The sequence below is a fragment of the Corvus brachyrhynchos genome, unplaced genomic scaffold (genome assembly GCF_000691975.1).
Source record: "Corvus brachyrhynchos isolate BGI_N302 unplaced genomic scaffold, ASM69197v1 scaffold182, whole genome shotgun sequence".
Lineage (NCBI taxonomy): Eukaryota > Metazoa > Chordata > Aves > Passeriformes > Corvidae > Corvus > Corvus brachyrhynchos.
Genome location: NW_008236807.1, coordinates 1,022,662 through 1,038,919, shown reverse-complemented (window position 1 = coordinate 1,038,919; position 16,258 = coordinate 1,022,662). Strand labels below are relative to the sequence as shown.

Sequence of the window (16,258 nt, the reverse complement as noted above, 5' to 3'; positions counted from 1 at the left end):
CCTGCTGAAGGACTTTGTGTACTTTTGACTGGTGCTAATTGATGGGCTGTGCCCTCGAGGGGCATAAATCTCTGCGAGTCAGATTTATGAGGACCCTTATGTTTGTTTGGCAGCGTGAGGCTTGTTCCAGGGATAAATGGAGCGAGTGGGGAGAGCTGACATGCTGACAAATGTTAGATCCTATTTCTCCCCTGGAATCCTGCAGCTTCAGAGCCATAAAACTTTAATTTCTGGCGTTTGGGACGAGCAGCTTGGAGCTGGGGAGCTGAGGACTGGGAGATGTGCAGGTGTTTCCTGAGGGAAGGATCCCCAGGTATTTTTGTTCTCGTGTGCTGGAGGGATATCACATGTTTTTGTCAAGTGCCTGATTAAGTTTGACATTTGAAAATAGAACTTCACGCCGAAATAAGTACTGTACTTGTGAGTATTTAATTAAGATGTTTAGTTCCTGTCAAGGTTGGTAGTTTCTCTTTCCTGTTAAGGGCAATACGTCTTCAACTGCTGAAATTTCAGAAACCTGTACTTAACCTTTACTCGTCATTCCATTTACATAGAAATCTGATTAACAACTTTTAAAGTTCAGAAGCTGCGACTAAATGCAATTAAAGCCCTTGTGGAGTCTGTTATTAAGAGCTGGCATTTAATGAAGACTGAGGGCACACTACTGTTACCATCCACACTGGAGCAGGATGTCTTAAGCAATTAGTTGAAGGCATGGAATACACAAAGCGTGCTGTATTACCCAGCAGTGAACATGGTTGGTATTTAAGCAACATGCTGTCTTTTTTTTTTTTAATTTCTGCCCCCCTCTCTGCTGGATTTTATGTGGCAGTTTGAGCTGCAAAAGCTCAGCTCAGGTGGGTTCAGCCCGGCCCTGGTTTTGCTGTGTGTTAGGATTCTTCTCTGGGAGGATGCTCTGAGAAGTGGGTGTGTGGCAGGCACTAAACATGAGTGGAGGTATCGCTTTCTTTGTGAATTAAAAATGTTTAGCTTTACTTCAGTTAGAACTATGAATTTCCAGCTGTATTCTTCCCCACCTCCAAACTGTGCAGAGCCACTGAAGCTTAGCTAAATTATAATTGCAGAGCAGAAATCTGCACTCAATTACCTGCTCAACTCTTACCCTCCTCCTTGACCTTTTTATGTGCTGCACGAACAAAAGGAAGTCCAGTCGAACTGACAGGGGGATATAATCCTTTAGGGAAATGTTTCATTTTATAAAGCAGGTGGTAAATACACCTTTCTGATCAAGTTCATTGTTTTGGTCCATTTTAGGGTGTATTTTGCTTGTTACTGGACCATATTTATTTCACCAGCTTATCACTCCTATCAGAAGGACCACATGCTAAAGAGGTACTTAGAATGGAATTGGAGAATCACGGAATGATTTGGGTTGGAAGGGACTTTAAAAGTCATCTCATTCCACCCCTGCCATGGGCAGGGATGCCTTCCACTATCCCAGGCTGCTCCAAGCCCCAGTGTCCAGCCTGGCCTTGGACACTTCCAGGGATCCATGGGCAGCCACAGCTTCTCTTGAGAATTCTGTTCCAGAGCCTCTCCACCCTCCCAGCCAGCAATTCCTTCCCAATATGCAATCTAAATCTCCCCTCCTTGTGTGTGAATGCATGTGCAGACACAATACGTAAAAACACACATATACACACACAAAGGTGGTTTTATTTGGTCATCAAAGTCGTAGCAATTACAAGCTACCACCCTGAAGCTGACTCGGTTCACTTGCCAAAAATTCCAAAAGGATTTATTTTTCTTTATTTGTTTTTGTGTTTTGTTTGGGTACCAAGCGCCTGATACCAAAGTGAGGAAGTGGCCTTGTTACTCAGATGGTTTCTGCCACTGTAATCTGTGTTTGCACAACAGCTGAGGTGCCTGGAGAGAAATAAATGCTGTCCATTTGTTTTATGACCCAGTTAGTCAAATGGACTGTTGGTATCCTAAATACATTTGTCATCAGTGTTTGTTTCTCTTTTATTAAAATATATAAATAATCCAACAGAACTACGGGGAAAGATGGGGAAAAAAACCAACAGCTCAGATCTTGTTCCTGTTTGTAGAGACTGGGTTGGACATTGGGGCTTGGAGCAGCCTGGGACAGTGGGAGGTGTCCCTGCCCGTGCCAGGGGGTGGAATGGGATGAGCTTTAAGCTCCCTTCCAAAACCATTCCATGATTCAACACAGCACATTTGGCCTAGAGCTGCAGCACTAAGATTAAAACCCTTCTAATTTTTCAGCAATGTTAACACATGGGCCAGGCTGAAAGTCCTGGCAGCACTTTGCCTCCAAAAACAGCCTCAAGTTGTCCTTTCTCACTGCACTGACAGATTCCTGGGGTTCCCCCAGTGTCATTGGCCTCAATTTATTCCCTGGGTCTGGACAGCCCCAGTTTTCCACTTGTTCTGCTCTCATTGTCCTCGTGGAGGATTTTAATAAATCTCCTCTTTCAGTGGTAGAAGTTGTGCTCTGGCCCTGTACTTATTAAAAACCACAGCAAGACAGAACCTGAAAATCCACTTTAAAGTTAAGAAAAACCCAGATATTAAAAATATCCACTTAAAAGGCAAGAAAAACCACCTCCATTTAAATCCTTACACTAGGCCCTTGTTACTGAGCCAGGGTCCCTTCCTTGGGAGCTGTGGGAGCTGCTGTGGCAGTCTGGCTGGAAGTGGTGCTTTTCAAGTAGTTTTGAGGTTTGTTCCTTCCCTTCCTCCCTCCCTGGAGGGAGATGAACATTCCCAGGTAAGCAATAATTCACAATTAGCATTGATAATGAGGGGAGCACTGATAGCATTATCTGCAGAGTTCGGGGGGGATTTTTTTACTCTTTTTCCCAAAAATAAAAAACAGAAGGAATTCTTCGTGTGCAGGAATGGAATCATGAGGTGCCTTGAAAGAATTAATTCTGGAAGGGATTTTATTATTATGTTTCAGTTAAATGAATTGGAGGAGCAACAAGAAGATTAGATAAAGCGGGTTGAACAGCATTACAGGGTGTTCACAGCCCCTAAAAATCTAAGTTTTGTTCTTTCAGACTTCTCTTACTGCTTCTTCCTCTCACGTATTTGCCAATTGTGTGCTCAGCCCATGTTCTCCATGTGCTAAAACTGACACAGGATGCTCAGAGCTCTTAGAATTCAATTAACTGTTCCTCTTTTTTATAGAAATGCCACAATTCCTGCAGCATTTTAATTATCGGGACTTTTGATACAGCAAATTACTGGGTAATTAGCCATAGACTGCTGTCTCACCAAGCTTTTCTTGCCTGGTTCTGGCAGTTTGTGAGCAGTTATCCTGTCTCCAGAGCTTGGAATCACGGAATAGTTTGGGTTGGAAAGGATCTGAAAGATCATCTGGTTCCAACCCCAATTCAGTCCTCAGGAATGATGCCTCTTCCCTGTGTTTACACAGCAGTGCATCCAACTTGAATTCCCAGTTTTTTTCCTTTCAGGATTCATTTGCAGTTGCTTTCCTTGCCCCTGGAATCACCTGTGGCTGGATATCAGCATCTCTCAGGAGTGCTGTGCCTTCCCTCAGTGTTGTCTGATCCCACTGAACCCCGGGATGCTGGATAATTTGAATCTGCTGTTGTGTTTTTAACCAGCTTTCCTCATTGAAATACCGTTAGGAATCTCTCTTCTGCTTTGCTGTCCCCAGCTGCTGATTCCTCCCGCTTGGTCCAGCTAAAATGTAATTCCAAGGCTTTCTCAGAGGTTGGCACAGCTCAGGAGGAGCCCAGAGTGTTTCTGCCCCTGTCCAGGGTACCAAAGCATTAAACTGAAAATAAATCTTGCTGTCAGTGGCTGGTGCTGACACCAAAATGCCAGAGACATCTCCTCAGATCCGCTGAGGGTCATTTCTGTGGGGTTTTCCCTCCTACACTTCCCTCAGAGCCCTCAGTTGGAGATTCATTGCCAGTGAGTGCCAAAGACAGGCCTGGCTGAGAAGTTCGCACTGGCACAAAGCCATTCCCCAAACACAGACCTTACCAGCAGCTGGGTTCATTTCTTCTGTCAACTGGAAATGGTCCCTAAAGGCGCTGAGTTCCAGGGGTGATGGTCCCTCCATGCAGGAGCCTCAGAGCTGGCACTGGGTGGCTTTGAGCTGAAGGAGGGCAGGGTTAGATGGGATATCGGGAAGGAATTCCTGGCTGGGAGGATGGGAAGACCCTGGAATAGAATTCCTAGAGGAGCTGTGGCTGTCCCTGGATCCCTGGAAGTGTCCAAGGCCAGGTTGGAGCAGCCTGGGATAGTGGAAGGTGTCCCTGCCCATGGCAGGGGTGGAACTGGATGAGCTTAAAGGTCCCTTCCAACCCCAAATCATTCTGTGAGGGGTGCAGCAGCTTTGTGAAGATCCCCAGATGACACGGAGCTCTTGTGATCTTCTCACCTGACCGCTGCGTAAGACAAGCCATGGGATTTCCTAGAATTAATTCCCATTTGCCAGAGGGCCTGTGCTTTAGGAAAGAGGAGTCAGTGCGAGACAGCAAATTGTAACCTTGGATATCCCTGGTTACTGTTGCTCTGGAAGTTTGTGCCTGACCCTTCACCACAGCCTGTTCAACATTCCAGCCTTTGGATTTGTAACAATAATTCCTCAGGGAAGGTGCTTCCTCAGCTCTGTGCTCTCTGTCCTGTGCTGGCTGCTCCAGTCACCCCTGAGCCTGCTCTTCTCTCAGCTAACAAGGCTGTTGTTGCTGGAATTCCTGTTTTTCCAGCTTTTTAATAATTTCCAGGCTGCTCTTGTGCCCCTTCCACCCCTTTTTCCCCGATTTCTTGGTTCATCATGCCAGGGTTTGATTTGGAATTCCGGATGTGAGACCAGAGCTCTGCTTTGCATGACCATTTCCAGTGAACTAATTAATACCCATTATCTTTAATATCCCCAAATTTTCCAGAGTCAACTTTACACAACAATCCCATAGATCAAGACTTCCTTTTCTTTCTGTAGAAGTAGAAATTTTCCTCTGCTGACACTGAAATCCTTACAGTACATTGATTAGATTATTGAAAATAGCAATAAAAAGCATTAACAAGAGATGTGAATTTCTGTGTTCGCTTTATTACTTAACATTTTCTCCCCAAACATTATAATTTATAAACCTCCTGTAGTCATTTTCCATAGGAATGTGAGCCAGGAAAAGTTCAATCCGGAAGGGGTTTGCTGCAGCAACGCTTAAAGAATCGTGGAATGGTTTGGGTTGGAAAGGACCTTAAAGATCATCCAGTTCCAACCCCAGGGACACCTTCCACTATCCCAGGCTGCTCCAAGCCTCATCCAACCTGGCCTTGGACACTTCCAGAGATCCAGGGACAGCCACAGCTTCTCTGGGAAAAACCACTTCTATGTGCTTCCATTGATTCAGCTTCCAGTCACTGTTGTTTTAAAAATGAAGATGGGTTGAATTTAGACTGAAAATGAGAAGGTTTCCATCCAGCAAAAGAAAAGGAGGCTGGAATAATCTGGTATTTCTCTTGGAGTACAGAGGACAAAAAGAGGCATTAAGATTTCTGAGAGCTTGTAAAATTCAGTGTCAGTGATTTTCTCATTTCTACTTGAACATTGTCCTGCACCTGCCTGGATTTCTTTGTTGACTTTGGGTGTTTTGGCTTTTGTCACGTCCTTGGTGGACAGAAATCTTTATCTCTTTCTGTTTATTTAAAGCTGAATTTGTCACCATCATAAGAATATTTTAAGCAGGACTTTTCCATCTTCTGGAAATCCGTGTTGCTGGACATGAATTCCATTATTCCCCCTTAATTCTTTTTTAATAGAATCTTCTATCATCTGTTCTGTGATATTGTCCCTGATCAATATCAGCTGGAGAGGCCAGTAATTACCTGGGCTTCTCATTCACCCTTGAAAAATTCGTTGTGTGGTGTTGGTTTTCCATGGATTTTCTGGACCCTCCCAAGTATCGGAAGGATGATGAAAACCAGGGTTCGTGGTGTGGAGTTTGAAACTGGTTTGGTGATGGAGCAGAGTTCCATCCGAATTCAGAGTCTGTGAGGGTCTGAAATACCAATTACAGCTTTTAATTTATGGAATAGAATTGATTCAGAGCTCAGCCCTTCTAAAACCTCACAAAAGGTACCAAAAATGAATTAATTCAGCTGTCACCCAGGTGTGTTTTACTGCCCATAATTTGTTCGGGTCAATCTTGGACATGATAAGGCATAAAAACTTACCCAGCTTGTCCTGGGGCTCAGCCAAGGAAGGAAAATGTGGACCTGGAGTGTCACAGGAGCAGATTTGTCTTTGCCCCAGGGCTGCAGTTCAGAAGGACAGAGCAGAGTGAGCGTCAGCAGCTCAGCGTGACAGACAGGCCGCACACACTGCCACGACCTTTTGGAATCAGAGAATTTAATTACACCTCCAAATCCACAAAAACTGCTTTTTTCATAAAACACTTTCTATTAATTTTCGTTCCCAAAGAGCAGCTGGATACAGGGTGCTTTGTTCTCCTGCTTTATGGACAGCTTTATTTGTCTGAGGGATGTAAACACAGCCCACGGATGGCAGGATTCAGCCAGGGAGCACAAAGTCAAAGTCCTTGTTCCAGATGAATGGGATGCTGCAAACTTCACAGTCCCTCATAAATCTTGCTGTGCAGCCACGTGATTAATGTCTAATGAGGTTTTTGATTGATGCCTTAGCAACTCCTAATCAGGTGTTGGGGGACCAAATCAGGAAATCCCTTACTTGGCTGCTTCGGGAAAGCTCCTTTCGCTTACACAGGCAGGAGGGGCCTGGTTTTTCTTGCCTTTTAAGTGGATATTTTTAATATCTGGGTTTTTCTTAACTTTAAAGTGGATTTTCAGGTTCTGTCTTGCTGTGGTTTTTAATAAGTACAGGGCCAGAGCACAACTTCTACCACTGAAAGAGGAGATTTATTAAAATCCTCCACGAGGACAATGAGAGCAGAACAAGTGGAAAACTGGGGCTATCCAGACCCAGGGAATAAATTGAGGCCAATGACACCGGGGGAACCCCAGGAATCTGTCAGTGCAGTGAGAAAGGACAACTTGAGGCTGTTTTTGGAGGCAAAGTGCTGCCAGGATTTTCAGCCTGGCCCATGTGTTAACATTGCTGAAAAATTAGAAGGGTTTTAATCTTAGTGCTGCAGCTCTAGGCCAAATGTGCTGTGTTGAATCATGGAATGGTTTTGGAAGGGAGCTTAAAGCTCATCCCATTCCACCCCCTGGCACGGGCAGGGACACCTCCCACTGTCCCGCCCTCTGGCACTGGGAAGCCATTCCCTGCCTCCTGTCCCTCCATGCCCTTGGCCCCAGTCCCTCTGCAGCTCTCCTGGAGCCCCTTCAGGCCCTGCAAGGGTCTGAGGTCCCCTGAGTCCTTTCTCTGGAGATCTCTCCTGTCCCCTTGGCTGTGTCCTGTCACTGCTCAGCCCCGTTTCCAGTTAATTACTTCATCCTGAAGAATTTGTGGAACTGTTGAATTCAGGGCACTGGAGCAGAAAGAGCTTTGATCTGCCTGGCCCAGTTTCTCCTATGCTTGAATTTTTTAACTGAAAAATGAATTCCCAATTCTTGTTTCCCTGTTTTCATCTTCTTAGAAGTATCCACATCCCTGGAATTGTCCCAGGCCAGGGTGGACAGAGCTTGGAGCAGCCTGGGATAGTGGAAGGTGTCCCTGCCCATGGCAGGGGTGGCCCTGGATGGGCTTTAAGGTCCCTCCCAATCCAAACCATCCCGCAATTCGATGAGTTTTGAGGATGATTATCAAAATCAGCTTTTACAGCTTCTTTTTCAGAGCCTTGTATCCAACCATCCTCCCGTGCCCATCTAGGAAATAGTTTAATAAAGAAAATTAACAATTAATCAACAGTTTCCTCTCATTTTCCCCCATCTATTGCATTTTCTGACTATCTTAGATCAAACCCAGCTCCTGGTTCTCTGTTTCACCTGTTACCCACAGGGATCATTCATTCTGCTCCCAACCCAACAGTCTCTTGGCTTATTGTAGTCCTGGATTTCACACTGCATATTCCCTACTCCTGGATATAAAGTGACACCGGAATCACAGAATCCATCATAAATAGGTTTCATCCATAATGGGAGAACAAATTGCTTAATGTTTTTCTTTTCTTTTTTTCAATTGATTAAGTTTGAGGGTTTAATTAGATTTTTGTGGTGATTTTCAGGTTGTTAATTGAAGTGGAGAAGATGAAATGCAAGTAGGTGAATACAAACGGGTTTGGTAAATTAGTGTCAAAAATTAGCACAGTGATTATTTTTACCAATAAACACGAATTTTCAAAGCCTGTGCTCAGGTAAAGTTTTAATTGAGACGGTTTTGGAATCAGATTTTCTGTGTATTTGTATTAGTATTTTCTTTCCAAGCCATCCCAAGTTGTTTCTAATGAGGGGCATGATTCCATTTGCCTGGCTATTTATTCCGGTGTCATTTGTTTCAACTTAGGCAGCACAGGAGTGATGGATTCTTTTCATTACATCCAGCTCTCTTTGATGGGCTTTGACTGGCTAATTATTCACATGGAGCACATTCCCAACAGCCTCGGAGTAGGGAAAAATTCCTGGAAATAAACAGTGACTTTTGGAATACGCTGACAAAAGTTCATTTTTGAGGGCTTTCTTTTCATCTTCAGACACAAGGAAATGAAAATGGAATCACTTGGAGTCTGGTTTTACTTCTTCACCTTAAATAGCATCAAACATTGGGCTGCAAGGGTTTCACAGGGGGGACCCTCATGTCACAAAGGGACCCCCCAGCCCCTCAGTGAGTGATTTGGGATTGGAAAATCAATCCGAAGCTCCACTGGCAGCTGTGGGAATTCGTATTTTCAGTGATGAAAGAAGCCTGGTTGGGTTGGGAGCTATTAAAGGACAATTTTTGCAGCTTTCCCAGGGTATTTTCCATCATAAATGACCCCCAGCACATGCATGGATGTTTCCTATTTCTCCATATAAATATGTAGGAAGTATTCAAGCACATAAATGCATTTATAAACCAAGGTATTTTAACTGCACAGCTCACTATTGCAAACCTTTATGTTTTTAGGAGCATTTATTATGTTTATAATCAGTGTACAAAGCTCAGCCACCCACTCCCCGTGGCTGCCATGGGTGGAATCACCGCAGGGAAGTTTTTGCAAGTTCCTTTTGGGACCATCAGAGGCTTGGAGCAGATTGAGTTGGTCAAAAACCCCATCCCTGGAAGTGTCCAAGGCCAGGTTGGACAGGGCTTGGAGCAACCTGGTCTGGTGCTCGTGGCAAGGGGTGGGACTGGATGATCTTGAAGATTCCTCCCAATCCAAACCATTCAGGGATTCTGAGGAATATAAAAGAAGCTTTTGCCAAATTAGAGCCGGTCCTCAGGAGCCCATTTTTTGAAAATAAAGCCGCTTTTCTGTCAATTAGAATTTTTGTTTTACCACTTTTCCATACAAAGAACCTCAAAGTCCCAGGCCTTCCAGGGACATGCTAATGGTGCTTTACCCCAGCTGCTGAGCTCTCTTCCTTCCTTCCTTCCTTCAGATGCTGCTGACCGAGTACCTGGACATGAAGAACACGCGCACGGCCTCGGAGCCCTCGGCCCAGCTCAGCTACGCCAGCTCCGGCCGCGAATTCGCCGCCTTCTTTGCCAAGAAGAAACCCCAGAGACCCAAAAACCCTCTCTTTAAGTAAGTGCTGGGGTTTTGAAGCTGTGCCTAAGCTGCCTTTGGTCCCTCAAGTGCTGCTGGTAATCACAGTTTCACAGTGTGAGAGGTGTGGAAGTTCCGGGATGGGGATTTAATGCCCGGAGCTGAAGATCTGTTACGGATTCAGCGCTGGGTTTTAGAGCTGAGCTCTTCCCAGGGCTCATTCCAGGACTGGGAATCCCATTACAAGAGTTGCTGCAGAGCATGGAGTGATCCATTATGCCTCTCTTTGTCCATGGTAAATTCAGGAGCTGTTGGAGGGAGCGATAAAGGGCACTGGACAAAGGGAATTAAGATAACTGTGTAATTACTGCATGGACTAAGCACTTAATCCTGTCACTAACTCCTTTAATTCAACGGTCAGGCTGCAAAGAATTAAGTGGTTGGGAGGAGAATGTAAGAGAGAGGATGAGAGAGGCTGGGTGGCCAAGGGAAGGATTTGGGAGAGCAAATTCGTGCAGGGGCGAGGAGTTGCTGAGCAGCGCTGGTGGGAGAGGAGATTCACACCTGGATTTGGGGGAGCTGTGCTGGAATTTTTTTTTCTCCCACTGCCTACCTGTGCTGGCCATTCTCTTGGGCCTCTTGAGGATTTTGGGGAGGAGCAAAAAGTGCTGTTTTGGCAGAGGTGCTCCTGGTGGATGTCCTCTGACACTACCTGAGATCCCAGTTAGAAATCCAGGTCTTCCACCCCACCTTGGCTCTCCCAGGATGAGCTCTCCTGTCACCTCCTGTTATTAGAGGTTGTGTTGCCTCCTTCCTCTGTCAACCCATGATTATTACCCCCCACCCTTTTCTTTAACTCTCCCATGGTTGCTTTGGGCTGAGACTCACACTTTGAATTAATTCCGAACTGCAGATTGGAGCAAAATAGGGCTGCTCATCCCATGTCTGTTCCTGGGTGTACAAGGACCCAAGTTTGGGGTTTGAGAACTAAGTTTGGGATTTTGAGGAATGAGGATGCTCTGGTTCACCTGGAGCAGAGTTGAGGCTGGGGAGAGTTTGTCAGCAGAGAGGAGGTGGCTGTAATTGTTTCCAGGAAGGTGGGAGCAGCATCTCTCACCACTCCTGGTGCTGTCACTGAGCGGTGCCGTCACCGCAGTGACAGCAGCACTTACTGGGATCTCTTATTTGGTTATCTGGCTGCTGTCAGCTGTCACCATATCTATGGAAATCTCCCTTGAAATGGAATTTCTCAGCCCACTGAGGTTTGTACGTGTTTGATGGAGTGTTATTCTTGTCTCCCTTCCCATCTTCAGTGCTTTCCGTGCCAGGCTCTTTTCCCTGCCTTTCCATTAGCTCTGGCCAAATCAGAGGAGCTTTCCTCTTGTCACCACAATATCTGCATTTAATTCCTCAGGAGTCTCTTAGGGCAGGGCTCCACCTCGTGTTTTGCTCACAGGGGGATGCAGGTGTTGGTACTGTGTCCTGTGGTAGCTGTGAGCTCATTTAATTAATATTAAATATTTCTGAAAACTCCTCAGTTGTGTCCTGCTCTCTGGAAGTCAGTAGCTGGTATTCAGAAGACACTTTGAACCCTTATTTCCTTATCTTTAAAGTGGGTATAACAAAAAAAAATGAAAAATATTTATTTAGTTGCAATGTTAGCTTGAAAAAGGAAGCTTCAGTTGAAGGGTAATTTGGGAATTCGGATAATTCATGCCACCATAAACCTGGTTTTCTTCTCTTGCCAAAGGTAGCCAAGGGCATGCTCAGGTTGCCAGCTCAGATTTCCAAGATGGAAATCGGGAAATAGGACAGGAGTGAATTGTGCAGACAAATGTTGAACACCCAATAAATCAGTCCCAGACTTGGCTGTAATTCTGTGCAATTCTAAATAAAACAAAAATATTTTGAAAGCTTTGTGGGAGCATCAGCATTGGGAAAGGAGCTACAAGGGGAGAGGAGTGAAGTGGGAATAGGAATGTGGGGAAGAGCAGCTCAAGGAGGTGGCAGAGGAAGGGAAGTAGGGGAAAAAAACGGGATGGTTGTGGAAGAGAAGGGATGAGATGTGGGTTTGATGCCTGGAAAGACCTGTGGGATAATGCTGCACTCATTGTCTCACTGGGGCCAGAAGGGAGCACGTGGGGAACACAGAGCCAAGAATTTACAGCTCATTTAATTAAAGTCTGAGGGGTTTGTTGTATTTTGATAAATCATTATTAGTTCAGTTGCAATAACACCAACACTCCCAGTCCAAATTAAAGCAGAAAAGCCTCATTAATAGTAATAACCTCAACACTGGTGCCCAGGAAAGCTGTGGAATGCTTTCCCCTTGTCTGTGGCGCGATGCTCGTGTTCCCAGTGTCCCTCTGAGGCTGATTCCATCTTCCTTAGCTGTGGGATTGGGGAGGGAGTGAGGGGCGTTACACCAAATCATCAACATCTTGAGGTCTTCTTGTGGCAGAAGTTTCCTTTCCAAGTCTGGTGTCCACTGAGGCTGTTTGAAGGTGCTTTGTCCCCACCATGAGCTCCCTTCTCCTGGTCCCCAGAGCCTATCCAGGCACTCCCAGGACTGGGTGTTTTTGGGAAGTGCCCACCTGGAGCAGCAGCCATGGAGAATGTTCCCAGCACTGAGCTCAGGCAGGTTGGGCACGAGGCCCTTGGCCATGGGACACTTGTGGTCACAGGGACTTTGAGCTGTCCTGAGTCACTGAGGTGTCAGATCAGAGCCCAGTCTGGGGCCTTCTACTATAAGAGGCAAAAATCCTGTTGATGGGGCAGAAATAGTTGTAAAAATATTTGGATTGTGGACTATTAAAGCCATACCATTAGACTGGTGTCTAACTTCCAGGAGAATAATACATTTTCATTTTATATTGTTTGGAGCTGAGTGGTGCTCACAGGAAGGATGCTTCCAGGGCTGGATTTATTTAATTCCTTTGAATTCCAGGTTTGAATCCTCATCCCATGCCATCAGCATGAGCGCCTACCTGCGGGAGCAGAGGAGGGAGCTGTACAGCAGGAGTGGGGAGCTGCAAGGTATGGAAAGGGATCCTGTGGTAATTGGGTAATTCCCTTCTGCAGGAGCTGGAATATCCTGTCCAGCCTCCGTCAGGTATTGATCTCTGCTCTAAACCTCTCCAGGTTTTAAGCTCTTGTTTATTATGAGGTTGTGAAGGGTTTATCTTCATTCTCTCAGCATTTTCAGCTGGAGGTCAAGGTCTTAAAAAATGTTCTTAAAACAATGGGTGAAATACAGACAGCCTCACCTTGAGCACGGGGTTTGGATACTGGAGTAACGTTGGATATTTATCTGCAATTTATTTCCTTACTGTGATACTTACCCTGCACTGCTTTGGGAGCTGAGCTCAGGCAGCTCAAATTTGAAGCTGGATGGACTGAAGTGACCAATTTGTTGTGTTTTGTACATTTGAAGAGTTGCAGAGTGTTTGCAGATGGTGAATTTGGGGACTTGGGCTGCTCTTGCTGATTTATATTGCCTGTGGCAAGTGCTGCGTGTGCCCAGGGAAGTGTTTCCTGCTCCAAGCGTGGCATCATTTCACCTGTTTTTCCTCAGTGATCCAGTGGTTTGGTTTGGCAGCAGAATCCAGGGAATATCCTAAGACTGTCCTGATCATGTCCAGCAGGATTAAATTCTTTTGTATCATCTATTCCAGTTTCTTCCCGGGCTAATCATAACAAGAAAATAATTTATGCTCTTCAGTATTACAGCGATGACCAAGGGTAGAATTTCTCCTGGAACTCTTGTCCATGATAATTTTCAGCTGGCTTTTAATTGAGAATGTTTTATCATATGCAAGAGAATTTTTGGATGACTTTGTTTTCCCCTCCTCTTCCCATAACCTGTCTTCAGCGACAACTTAAACCCACAAGGGTGTGAAAAAAAGCCTTGAGAGCCAGAGATTGTCCTTGTGACAGACTGATTCACTTGGGTGACTGTAGGGGTGATCTCAGCATGGATGATCAGCGGTGTAATGGTTCTGTGCTGAGTTCTGAGATCCTTTTGGGTGGACTGAGAAGGAAGAACCTGAGCTCCCAATGTGCTGAGGGTGACGGCTGCCCACACCCTGATCCCACAGCATGTGGGAATGAGGGGAAGTGGAGGTACCTGTCAGCTAAATTGGGATCTCACCTTCTACACACACTTGGGAGGTGTTGAGCTCACAGCTCTCTGCCTTTTGGCATTCAGGTTCTCACCTTCAAAAGTGTCACACACCCAGGACTGGCTGAGGGAAGTCACCAGGGTCAGTGGGATGTTGTTAAGCTGTTCAACCCCATTACCAGGTTTTATTCCAGGAGGATTTAAGTAGTTACTTCTCCACAGTTATGAGCTCTTTGTTACGAACTGGGACAAATGTGGGCTCAAAGCCGAGAATTTTGCAGCTGTTGAGAACTTTGAGCTTTGTGGGGCCATCAGGGAGCCTGCAGCACTTGCTCCAGAATTTCCTGTCCCTTTGGGATGAGTCCTCTTGCCTTCTATCATTCCCAGATGTCCATGTGGCTTTAAAAACAAGCAGAGAACAGAATTGACTCTCTCCATATCCGTGTCCTGCTCCAGGTACCTCATGGCTGAGATTTGGGGATTTTTGTGGTTATTGCTGTTACAACTGAGGGTTTTAAGGAGCTCCTGTGCTGGGTTTGGAGCTGGTTCAGAACCAGATTTCATGGAAGAGTGATCCCATGTGGATACAGGACAAATCTTGGGGGAGCATTTGGGATGAGGAGGACATTGGGAGCTGCTCAGGCTGCTCATTCCCCACGGGATGGGGAAGAACAAAGCCCAGGAGCTGACAAAGAAGTAAAGGACAGAACACAGGAATTAGTGTGGAGAGGGCCACAGTCCTGCTGCCCTTTGCAGCTCAATTGGAAGAGCCTGGATGTGATGCAATAGGTGACAAAAAGTCGGTGTGGGCAGTCAGTGGGGACAATAGATGAGATGACTTTGCTGAGGTTCTTTGCAGTTGAACCATCAAGAAAAGTTTCCCTTTGAACTTCACGTTAAAAATGCAGTAACCTCTGTCTCTATTATGAGCTGCTGCTCCCTTTTAGGTAGCTCATTAATCTTCCCGAATCCCAGACCACAGCAAGATCTGCATTTGGATTTTATATATATATATACACATATATATATATATAAATTTTTTTTTTTATCCCTTTTAAAGAGAAATACAATTTAATTGTTCAATCAGGTTCGTGGAAAGCAGGCATGTGACACTCTGTCTTCTGTGAATGCTGCACAATTTCTGTTCCCAACAGCCTTATCCACAGGGATGATTTTTCAGTGGCAGCAGGGGGAGGGTGACTTGTTAGGGAATCTTTTTTCCTGAAAAGATCTTCAAAGAAACATATGCATGAAAAGAAAGGAATTTACAGAAGTTTGGCTCACGCTAACTTTTTGAAATAAGAATTTAATTTAAATAGCCTTAAAAACGTGTGAAGATCAGAGCGATGCTTTGTCATTAACCCCTTTGATTTGGACTGAAATAGTGCAGAGCACGAGGCTCACATTATCCCTCAGTGGGAGAAAGGGACCTGCTGCAAGTGATTTAGAGCTGCAATTCTTCTGTCTTATTCCACTGAAATTGCAGGAGAAAGATTTGGCCATGTGTTTTTCCCTTGAAGTTGGACACACGAGTTCTCTGATAGCTGACATTAAAATAAAGGTGGGGGCAGGTACATAACTGAAATATTTCCCTCTGGACTGGTACGGTCTGGGGAGAGCTGGGGGTGCTCACCTGGAGAAGAGAAGGATCCAGGGAGAGCTGAGAGCCCCTTGCAGGGCCTAAAGGGGCTCCAGGAGAGCTGCAGAGGGACTGGGGCCAAGGCATGGAGGGCCAGGAGCCAGGGAATGGCTTCCCAGTGCCAGAGGGCAGGGCTGGATGGGAGATTGGGAATTGGGAATTGCTGGCTGGGAGGGTGGGCAGGGGCTGGAATGGAATTCCCAGAGCAGCTGGGGCTGCCCCTGGATCCCTGGCAGTGTCCAAGGCCAGGTTGGACATTGGGGCTGGGAGCAGCCTGGGACAGTGGGAGGTGTCCCGTCCCATGGCAGGGGTGGGATGGGATGAGCTTTAAGGTCTCTTCCCACCCAAACTACTCTGGGATTCCAGGAACTTCCCAGGTTGCTCATCTCTGGCAAAGGATGGCAAATGTGGCAATAAAACAAAGCTCTGCTATAACGACACGATAAATTATAGTGGATAATTTTTGGAAACTCCACAGACTTTTTTTTGCTTGCCGGGTGATAAATGGAAAGTCCTGAACACCCCTCTGATACAAATTTAAATTCGGGGAGTGGGTTTTGTCACTCCCCACTCTGCTGCTCATCTCTTCTCCACCCAAGCCTGAAAAATTCCTTACCATAAGGTTTTAAGTAATTAAAGAAAATCAACGAGAAACTCTGCTAATTAAGATTGTGACGCCAAGAAACAGCATCAGAGGCGAACGGGATCTGATATGACAAGGGCACGATGTAAGGCCAGGTCCAGGGAAAATGCAGTTATTTGTAGGTGCCGTGTTCCATTTGGATTCACCGAAGGGCTGCCGGAGGGAGCCAGCTGTGCTCAGCAGTGACAGAAACCAATCCTGACATTTGGGATAATGAAAAT

At 45.7% G+C, this 16,258-nt stretch overlaps 1 protein-coding gene across 1 annotated transcript in view; it reads left to right on the top strand.

The window, feature by feature from the left end:
- The window catches only part of EXOC4 (exocyst complex component 4), a 290,535-nt gene that overhangs the window by 71,132 nt on the left and 203,145 nt on the right, over positions 1–16,258 (top strand). The window contains 2 exon segments of the mRNA XM_008628862.2: positions 9,529–9,674; positions 12,583–12,671. Coding sequence (XP_008627084.1) covers positions 9,529–9,674; positions 12,583–12,671 — 235 coding nt within the window.